Source organism: Salminus brasiliensis, chromosome 13 (assembly GCF_030463535.1).
Source record: "Salminus brasiliensis chromosome 13, fSalBra1.hap2, whole genome shotgun sequence".
Lineage (NCBI taxonomy): Eukaryota > Metazoa > Chordata > Actinopteri > Characiformes > Bryconidae > Salminus > Salminus brasiliensis.
Window position 1 is genome coordinate 32,726,346 of NC_132890.1, and position 11,515 is coordinate 32,737,860.

Genomic DNA, 11,515 nt, shown 5'->3' on the forward strand with positions numbered 1-11,515 from the left:
AGAGATCTTTGGCTGGGTTCAGTTTAGAGTTCAAATATTGCCATTCTGAACCATCTCTGAGTTCATGCATTTCCACTATCCTGGTATCAACAAACACTTTAAACAGGCATGACTCCATGATGGTATAGTAGTTGAGTCTGACCAAAAAACATGCCATGTAATGCATCTTCAAGGTCAGCTCTACCTGCAGCAACTAAGCTAGCTGGTCCCTATTCACAGCAGCACAGAGCTCTAGCCAGGGTATGGACAGTGTTCTTTTAGGTTCCACTCTGGATTTCTGCTTTTTAGCCTGTCAATCAACTTCCTGGCCTCCCACCACATCAAGTTCATAATCTTGTAAAATAGCCAGACGATGTTAAGGGCAGACGAACTCCATGGTGCTTTACACTGACTGGCAGTAACAATACCAGTGAATGCCTATCCACATCGGAGGACCAGCACATGTGGGGAAGGTTTACCTGGCACTCTCTTATTCTCACTCTACTTAATCACTGATAGACATCAGATTGGGGGGGCTTGTTAGAACCCAGGAAAATGCGGTAGTCAATACTTGTGTTTCGGAATAATGGCAAACCATCCATAAACTATTCCATGATTTTCTTCATACCCTCTTGAACTGGATATAATATTAACAGCAGAGTATACATCATAGTGTGGCTTGATTACAGTAGGTACCAGTAGGTAGACTGCTATGGCATGCTGAATATATGAAATTGACAGGTTTATAATAGGCTGATATGACAGAATGAATGAGAGGTTGATATGGTAGGTTGATATGAGAGGTAGATATGGCAGGCTGGATATGACAGACATAATGAGTTAATATGAAGCATGCATATCAGCAGGAGGCCTTTAGCTTTCTGTGCTAACAATCTCTCTTTGAGCACCATGATTTATCTCTGTGCAGTGCATTACTCTAGTTCAGTTTGGGTGGTAACTAATGCCTTTTTAACGCATGCACTATACTCCTCAGGCATTACAGCTAAAAGAAGTATGCATGGAGGAGTAAGAAAGGCTTTCTCCTAGTTGAAGTCAAAGACTGGTAGACAGTTAAATGTTATTTTTGCCAAAGGGCATATATATATATATATATATATATATATATATATATATATATATATATATATATATAATGTGTGTGTGTGTGTGTGAATATATATGTATATATATATTCATAGGGGGCATTTTCCCTCTGCATTACAGACAAGAAAGGTCAGACCTGAACTACACTTATAAACCAGGACAAGTGCAGTGCAACGGGTGAGACTGTCTGACTTTATTGACATGTGTATCACAAATAGAGTGTATGATTAAATAGATTTGATGCTAAGCATTTGTATAACATGTTGCTGTTCACTATTTCATTGCAAGGTTTAATCCTGGGTTTAATCCAGATCTTTCCATTGGGCTCTGTCCATGAGGTTGGCCATAGAGGAGATTAATAACAGCAGTGAGCTGTTACCCAATCACACTCTGGGCTATAAAATATTCGATTCCTGTTCCTACCCTCTGACAGGGCAGAGAGCAACTCTTTTAGTTATGAATGGGCCAGATAAGGCCATTGTGTTCTGGTACTAGCCCCATGCTGGCCATCATCGGTGAATCTGGGTCGGCTGAGTCAATAGTTGTTTCTAGAATATTACAGCCTTTCAGAATCCCAATGGTAAGCATTCTGTGTGGAGTCCTATAATCGTACATTTCACTACTGCTTCATTTTTAGATGGTGTCACATATCGGAATTAGCTTAAATTAATTATCTGTATTTGTGTGTGTGTATATGTGACACAAAGATTGCTGCTTTTATTAATGTATCTGTAACTGCACATGAAGAAAGTGTGAAATAAAATGTTTAAAAGGTTGAAATCGTGTCATAATAATGAGTGTCAAAAGTGTCATTGTTTAATACCCATTGAGAACTATCACCATATGCATGTATTTAAAGTTATACATGTATCTTTATAATAATTGATTAGTATAATTGTAAAGATTGTTTTACGTTATAATGATGATCATAAATGCTTTGGTAATGTTTATATCCTAAATATGCTTAATTGTGTAATAACTAATACAATCCTACTTATGGACCTGCAATTTCTTTACTCCCCTAACTAAACATGTGCACATTTATGTAATCATTGATGCTGTATACTTGAAATCTACTTAATATTATGCCTAATATCAAATCTAAATACTTACAAACCTTCAGTTTAAGCCATTAAAATGACATGTACAATTTACAGTAAAATGTGAGATGATGTGCATCTCTTTTGCAGATCAGTTACTTCTCATCCTGTGCCTGCCTCAGTGACAGACGACAGTTCCCCACATTCTTCCGAGTGATCCCCAGTGATGCATATCAAGTAAAAGCCATTGCCAAGCTGCTGATACATTTCAACTGGTCTTGGATTGGGGTGGTGCGAGGGGACTACGAATATGGACACTCTGCACTCCAAGACCTGCTGAAGGAGCTGGAGGGTACAGGTGTGTGTGTGGCCTACCAGGAGATTATACCTTTGCTTTATAACAGTCAGAAGGCAGTTGAGATCATCCAAGTGATGAACAGCTCCAACGCACAAGTGGTAGTGGTGTTCTCGGGTGAGGGGGAGCTCACTCCATTCATACTACATGTTACTGGGATCCAATGGATAGCCAGTGAGGGCTGGGTGACAGCTGCATTGTTTACTGGAAGCAAGTACTACCCTTTCCTTGGTGGCACCATTGGATTTGCGGTACGGCAAGGCAACATTCCACAACTGAGGGAATATCTGACCATGGTGAACCCAGAGAAATATCCCACCAACCCTCTGGTTCTGGAACTGTGGGAGGCTCATTATGGCTGCTCTCCCTTCTCCTCAAGCAATAGTATCAAGTTGCACCTCTGCACTGGGCAGAAGACCATCAACTGGCAGCATGCAGCCTACTTGAACTACCTACTGAACTACCTACAAGCCTACTTGTTTTGGCCTTTTTAGCTCATAATTTGCCTGGAAATTTTAATGAGGCTAAATATATCACCTTTAGCATGTTGATATTTTGTGCAGTGTGGTTGGCCCTTGTGCCTGCTTATGTCAGTTCACCTGGTAAATTCACTACTGCTGTTGAAATATTTGCTATTTTAGCATCTAGCTTTAGCCTCCTTTTGTGCTTATTTGCTCCAAAGTGTTACTTTATTCTACTAAAACCAGAGGAGAACACCAAACAGCATCTAATGGGGAAAACAATAAAATAATTGTTTTATAATGTATATTGGTTGTATAGTTTTAAGAAATACATTTCATTTGCTTAGTTTTGACAGCCTTCATAATTGTGATTTGAGATAATTATAATATGTACACAGATACTTAAACAATGTAACAATGACTATCATAACAAAAATAAAATCTCCAAAAAATCTTTTTAATTTAAGTTGTTTTTTTAATCCACTTTCACAATGTGTCACATACTGTCCTTTTCAGTAAAATAAGTACAATTTAATATTACACCCTTAAATAAAGCACCTACAGCAAAAAACAAACAGAAAAACTTAACATACAATTTCTATTTTTGACAGTGGTGTAAAAGTGAATTATACTACCAAACTTTATAGTGAGCCCAGGAGCTAAAAGCACTACTTCTCGCATTAAACTGTTTTGAAATTTTTAATAATTATAAGAGTGATGCTGATTAAGAAAAAATGCAAAAATCACCCCATTAAAACCATTGACTTTTCTGTCATTTTTAATCACAGACATTTGATTTACATTTTAGCAGTATTAAAAGATACTATACATATACCCATAACACTGAAGAAATGTCTTAACAAAGAAGGCTGTAGATGCAAATGAGTCAGGGAAAGAATCTAAAATGTCTCTGAACAATTACAAATCTCTGCAACAAAAGTCTGCAACATACTTTCAAGTGGAGAACATTTGAAACAAATTTAAACATGGCCATGGTAGTTCTAGCAAGTTCATGTTCTGAAGTGTGCACAAGTGTGAATTTCATGTGAGCAAGGAGGAAGTCCTTGGTTTTAAAAAACAAACAACCAAAAATAAAATGTTAAGTCAAGACTAAAGCTTAACAGAGGAGGACACATAGACAAAGAACAGGAGTTCTGGAGCAATGTGCTTTGGACAGATCAATGCAAAGCTGATTTCATTGGGCAAAGAAACAGACAACAATCAAAGAGACTGATAATATGAATAAAAAAAGTAACAAAAGGGCCCAGAAAAAACTTCTAAAGAGATTAAAGGAGATTCAAGCTCAACAAACATCAGTGTCAGATTGTACCATCCGTCGTTGTTTGAGCCAAAGTGAACTTCATGGGAGACGACCAAAGAGTTGGATACCACTGTTGAAAACAATTCATTAAAAAGCCAGATTGGAATTTGCCAAACTACATGTCAGAATGTCCTATGGACATATGAGACAAAAGTTTAACTTTTTACCAAGGCACATCAGCTCTATGTTCACAGATGGAACAATGAAGCATATCAAGAAAAAAAACTCTGTCCCTACTGTGAAACATGGAGGAGGCTCTGTTATGTTCTGGGGCTGCTTTGCTGCATCTGGCACAGGATGTTTTCATTCTGTGCAGGGTGCAATGAAATCTCAAGGTTGACAATCAAGGGATTCTAGAGAGAAATGTGTTGGCAGTGTCAGAAAGCTTGGTCTCAGCCACAAGTCATTGGTCTTGCAAAAGGATAATGACCCGAAACACACAACTAAAAACACCCAAGAATGGCTAGGAGGAAAACATTGGAGTATTCTGAAGTGGCCTTCTATGAGCCCTGACCTAAATTCTATTAAGCATCTTTGGAAGGAGCTGAAACATGCCCATCTGGAAAAGGCACCCTTCAAACCTGACACAACTGGAGCAATTTGCTCGTGAGGAGTGGGCCAGAATACCTGCTAAGAGGTGCAGAAGTCTCATTGACAGTTACAGGAATCATTTGATTGCAGTGATTGCCTCAAAAGGTTGTGCAACAAAATACTAAGTTAAGGGTACCATCATTTCCAGGCCTGTTTCATGAGTTTATTTTTAATAAATAATTCTGTTTAAGCATGGTTGAAAAGCAATGTCTGACTTTCATTTGTTCATTTTCATAGAATTTTTATTTATTCTTACTTTTGTCAGATTCAAGTTTCTGTGACCATTGTGAGTTTTTCTTTCATTAACCATGGGGTACCAACAATTTTGTCCATGTGTGTAAAGTTTTTGTTGTTATTGTTATCAGAGGGTGCTTAAGGAAAATGTAAGATCCAAGAAGTCAAGCTGAAGTAGAGCCGGACCATGCAACATGGCAATACATGCATTTATTAATCTTTTTCTTAATAATGACAAAATCAGATTTTAATTGTTTTAGCAATTACATCCCCTTCATCTATATTTATTGTTTGAAGAATATATATTAATATTATATATAAGTATATACATTAATATGTCCATATTTCTTAATAAATCACTAAATACATAATGGTGTATGTAATACTTATTGTATGTATATAAAGCTATATATTTTAATTACTGTACATACTCTATTAAATCAAAATAAAGTCTAGTGGGATTGTATTTTGTGGATGATGTCATGTGACTCTGACACAGCCTGAGATTGTGGGTAACATATAAAACATGCCTTACTGCCCTTTCTTTCCTCACCACAAGGAGTCAGGCACTAAGGATGACTTTACTTCTCCTGTGGGTTCTGGTTCTCCCCTTTGGTGAAGCCTTGAATGCTCAGTGTGTCCTGCAGAATGACTTCAAACCAGGCTTCACGACTGGTGGAGACTTCATCATAGGGGGCATTTTCCCTCTGCATTACAGACAAGAAAGGTCAGACCTGAACTACACTTATAAACCAGGACAAGTGCAGTGCAACGGGTGAGACTGTCTGAATGAAAACACATGAATAGCACATAGAGTACTATAGGTGGTTACATAAAGTGTGTCTTAGCCTTAAATGAAATAGTCTAGATTCAATAGATTTGATGCTAAACATTTGAATTAATGTTGCTGTTCACTATTTCAAAGGTTTAATCCCAGAACCTTCCGCTGGATTCTGTCCATGAGGTTGGCCATAGAGGAGATTAATAACAGCAGTAAGCTGTTACCCAATCACACTCTGGGCTTTAAAATATTCGACTCCTGTGCCTACCCTCTGACAGCACAGAGAGCAGCTCTGGCTGTTATGAATGGGCCAGATGAGGCTGATAGGCCAATGTGTTCTGGTACTAGCCCTATGCTGGCCATCATCGGTGAATCTGGGTCGGCTGAGTCAATAGTTGTTTCTAGAATATTACAGCCTTTCAGAATCCCAATGGTAAGCATTCTGTGTGGAGTCCTGTAATAGTGAATTTAACTACTGCTTCATTTTTAGATGGGTCACATACCGGAATTAGCTTAAATTAATTACCTGTATTTGTGTGTGTTTCTTTGTGAGTATGAGACAGTGTTTGCTGCTTGTACTAACACATCTGTAACTGCACAAGCAGAGAGTGTGGATATGTGGATAAAATGTCTAAAAGGTTGATATTAATTTAATATTAAAATATTGTTATTCAGCAATAGCTTAAACATTGTAAATGTAAATTGTGATATAAATTGCTATAAACTACACAGGAAAATGCAAGCTAATTTTTATTTACATTTTCTAGTATTATATGGAACAATGGAATTGCATGGCATGTAATGAAAATGGCAATTATACATAAAATCTGTCATGTTTTCAACTTCCTACAAATTGTTGGTTACCTACTGAAATTTAACATTACATTAATGTCATTCACATCATTCACATGTTGAAATTGTGATTACAGATGCCTTAGTAGTATATACTTAGTGTTATATATGTATTTCTTGAATATGCTTAACTGTGCAATATTTCAACATCTTTTCAAGCCTGTTTGTCGACCTGCAATTTCTTTACTCCCCTAACTAAACAGGTGCACATTTATGTAATAACTGATGCTGGATACTTGAAATATACTTAATAGTATGCCTAATTATAAATCTTAATACTTAGAAACCTTAAGGCGTTAAAATGACAAATACAGTTTAAAGGAAAAATATGATATGATGTGCACCTCTATTGCAGATTAGCTACTCCTCATCCTGTGCCTGCCTCAGTGACAAACGACAGTTCCCCACATTTTTCAGAGTGATCCCCAGTGATGCATACCAAGTGAAAGCCATTGCCAAGCTGCTGATACATTTCAACTGGTCTTGGATTGGGGTGGTGCGAGGGGACCACGAATATGGGCGCTTTGCCATTCAGGGTCTGCTGAAGGAGCTGGAGGGTACAGGTGTGTGTGTGGCCTACCAGAAGATTATACCCTTGCTGTATACTAGCCAGAGGGGAGTTGAGATCATCCGAGTGATGAACAGCTCCAGCGCCAGAGTGGTGGTGGTGTTCTTGATTGAAGGGGAACTCAATCTCTTCATGCAAGATTACATGAAACTGAATATAACTGGAATCCAATTTATTGCCAGTGAGGGCTGGGTGACAGCTGCATTGTTTACTGGAAGCAAGTACTACCCCTTCCTTGGTGGCACCATTGGATTTGGGGTACGGCAAGGCAACATTCCTCGGCTGAAGGAATATCTGACCATGGTGAACCCAGAGAAATATCCCACCAACCCCCTTGTTCTGGAACTGTGGGAGGCTCTTTATGGTTGCTCTCCCTTCTCCTTAAGCAATAGTAGCAAGTTGCCCCTCTGCACTGGGCAAGAGACCATCAACGTTGAACACTCAGCCTACTACAACACCTCCGCCACTCGCATTACTTATAATGTCTATAAAGGTGTGTATGCTATTGCTCACTCCCTACATAATCTCATTTCCTGCAAACCTGGAATCGGCCCATTCAGTAACTCCACTTGTGCAGACATCACGAAAGTCTTCCCATGGCAGGTACCTGTCGTCTCATATCATTTTACCATGAATATCATCAAATATTTTGCTATCTGCCTCCACAGGCCAGAATACTGCCAAATGTGTAGTACCATTGTTTTTTGTACCCCTTTTTTCCCCCTTGGTTTCATAGCTCCAGCACTACCTCCAAGAAGTGTCATTCACTGTCTCAGGAGAGTTGGTGAGCTTTGATACAAACGGTGACTCGATCCCATCCTTTGACCTGATCAACTGGCAAAAGGGCAGAGATGGCAAAATTGAGTTGGTCAAAGTAGGCATGTTCGATGGAGCTCAGGAGGTTGGGAAGCAGCTGGTCATTTATAACATGGCTCTCACATGGCCTGGAGATCAGACAGAGGCAAGCTGCTCTCAGATTGTAGTTCAGTACATGCGATCCCTCCTGTTGAAGTTCTTTAGGGTCAAACAGAGGTAAGTTGGATGAGAGTGATCAGCCATCAGACAGGATCAAGCTGCTTTATGTGAGTGAGAGCAACACCAGCAGTACACCGGACTGTATATAATAATGAACTATTCTAACTATGAATTATTCAAATTAGATACTGCATGAATGTATGAAAATATATAGATTTCAAGTACATTATATATATATATATATATATATATATATATATATATATATATATATATATATATATATATATATATATATAAAACATTTATTAAAAGAAATACAATTCTCTGAAAAACATTTTTTTTGTTGCATGTTGAAATTAAGCATTTTTAAATGTGGGAAATATATATTTTATCCATATATGAACACATACAGCATATGTTTTACTTACACTAAACAATACATAATCAAAATTATGCTTTGTTCCTGTTATGCCACAATGTCTTATTTCCAAAATGACAGTTTTAAAGAAAAAGAAAAAAACTATCAATGGAAGTCAATGTAAAACGATTTTATTCCTCTTTCTTTTTTTAAGTCCTTTTCTTTCTATGTATATATATATATATATAGAGAGAGAGAGAGAGAGAGAGAGAGAGAGCGAGAGAGAGATATTTATATATATATATATATATATATATATATATATATATAGAGAGAGAGAGAGAGAGAGATATTATTTGCAATATATACACTATGAATCAGCAGTTTTTTTTTTAAATGAAGCTACAGTTACAACATTTACATACTTACACTCATGTCATGATTGTGGACAACTATAACTTAAATATTTTCTGAAATAACTGATTTGGGAAATTGATGCCCTTCTCAAGATAATACTTTTATTACTTTTTATACCATTTTACTTCAAGTAATTAAATTAAACACCATGTACATGTATATCATTCTTTAACTTCTAAACAAATATTTTTTGATTGGCATATTTGTACTTCTAGTGTGTGTACTTTTGCCACCTCAGGTAATGTGGCATATATATTGTCTGTATTTTACATAAATGGCATATTGACTAGCGTGACCTCTTGATTTTGTGTTTGTGGGAATCAGGTGCCAGTATCCATTTGCAGCGACAGTTGCACTCCTGGATTCAGGAAGGCTGTCCGTCGTGGGGAGCCTCTGTGCTGCTTTGACTGTGTACCGTGTGACAGTGGCAAGATTAGTAATCAGACAGGTTGGTGGCAACCGTCAAATTCTTATTCACACTGAATAACTGATTTCCCATTTCAACTGATTTTGCTGCTTTTTACAATTTTCCCCCCAAAGATTCAATAGACTGCATGGCTTGTCCTGAAGATTATTGGTCCAATGTTGATGGAACAGCATGTATCCCCAAGGTTGTTGAGTACCTTTCCCATGATGCAATGGGGATAACACTGACAGTGATTTCTGTGGTAGGGGCCTGTGTTACACTGGCTGTCTTTGCAGTCTTTCTCTACCACAGGAACACCCCCATAGTACGCATAAATAACTCAGAGCTGAGCTTCTTTATCCTGCTCTCTTTGACACTGTGCTTCCTGTGTGCATTGATCTTTATTGGAGAGCCCACGTCCTGGTCATGCATGCTGCGCCACACTGCTTTCAGCATCACCTTCTCGCTCTGCATCTCCTGCATCCTGGGCAAAACCTTAGTGGTTCTAGCTGCTTTCACAGCCACCCGGCCTGGAAACAATGTGATGAAATGGCTCGGACCTGTGCAGCAGAGGATCATCATCTTTAGCTGTACGTTAGTCCAGATGATCATCTGTACTGCTTGGCTCATTGCCTCCCCTCCATTTCCTTACAGAAACACACAGTATCAGCGCTCTAAGATCATTCTGGACTGCAGTACGGACTTGGCCTTCTGGGTTGTGCTGGGTTACATTGGCTTTTTGGCCTGTGTGTGTTTTGTTTTGGCCTTTTTAGCTCGTAAGTTGCCTGGAAATTTTAATGAGGCTAAATATATTTCCTTTAGCATGTTGATATTTTGTGCAGTGTGGTTGGCTTTTGTGCCTGCCTATGTCAGTTCACCTGGTAAATTCACTACTGCTGTTGAAATATTTGCTATTTTAGCCTCTAGCTTTGGCCTCCTTTTGTGCTTATTTGCTCCAAAGTGTTACATTATTCTACTGAAACCAGAAAAGAACACTAAACAACATCTAATGGGAAGAGCAATAAAATAATTGCTCTATATTGTATATTGGTTTTATAAATCATTTTTAGAAATGCAAATATTCATTTAGGATGATTATTAAGATAGAAATGTTGTGATCTACTTTATGAAACTTATTTATGTATTCCACTGCCACAATGTGTGATAGACTGTCCTTAAAGTTCACTGCACCCTGAAATAAAGCATCTGCACAAAAAATATATACAATTTAAAACACAATATGTATTTATGACAGTGGTGTAAAACATTTTTTTACTGCCCAACTTTAGGGTGAGCCCTGGATCAATAAAAACAAATTCTTTTTATTATTCTTTATATTTTTTTAATTTGATGTCTATTTTAACATTATTGAAATATACTATAACTATACACAAAACACTGAAGAAATGTCTTTTTAAAACTCCCGAAAGCACAAAGAATTCATTAAGGATCAGTTGCCCAGTGATGCCACAGGCATTGTCTGGCTTTTTATGTATCAGTGAAAACATGTGAAGTCTTTACACCCCTATAGCTGAAAGCATTGCTAGCGCTAGGGGGAGCTACAAATGGGTGGCATTGATGCAACCTTGCAAAACAACAATAAGGCAAAACATTCAAGTAAATCCACAAAACAAAAGCACAAAATATAGCTTGGATCGTCCTTGAATGGCAGAGTCAAAGTCCAGATCTTAGTCCTATTGAGATGCTATGGGATGATTTGAAACATATATTTGCATGCAATATACTCATCAGGCATGACAGCTAAAATAATTTTTCATGGAGGTGCAAGAGATGCTGGAGACTGGCTGCCAGTTATAGTTAAAGTCTAACTGTTACAAACATGGACAAAATTGTTGGTACCCCTCGGTTAATGAAAGAAAAACACAATAGTCACAGAAATAACTTGAATCTGAAAAAAGTGATAATTAAAAAAATCTATGAAAATGAACAATTAAAAATCTGACACTGATTTTGAATCATGCTTCAACAGAATTATAAAAATAAACTCATTAAACAGGCCTGGACAAAAATGATGGTACCCCTAAAAATAATGTGGCCAAAAGGAAATGT

General features: G+C 37.6%; 1 protein-coding gene across 1 annotated transcript; it reads left to right on the forward strand.

Annotated features, from left to right (window-relative positions):
* The first annotated feature begins 5,660 nt into the window (after window positions 1-5,660).
* Window positions 5,661-10,475, forward strand: LOC140575510 (extracellular calcium-sensing receptor-like). The gene is made up of 6 exons (XM_072695859.1): window positions 5,661-5,860; window positions 6,011-6,299; window positions 7,074-7,889; window positions 8,023-8,247; window positions 9,364-9,487; window positions 9,580-10,475. The coding sequence occupies exons 1-6, from the start codon at window positions 5,661-5,663 to the stop codon at window positions 10,473-10,475; spliced, it is 2,550 nt and encodes an 849-aa protein (XP_072551960.1).
* The last annotated feature ends 1,040 nt before the right edge of the window (window positions 10,476-11,515 follow it).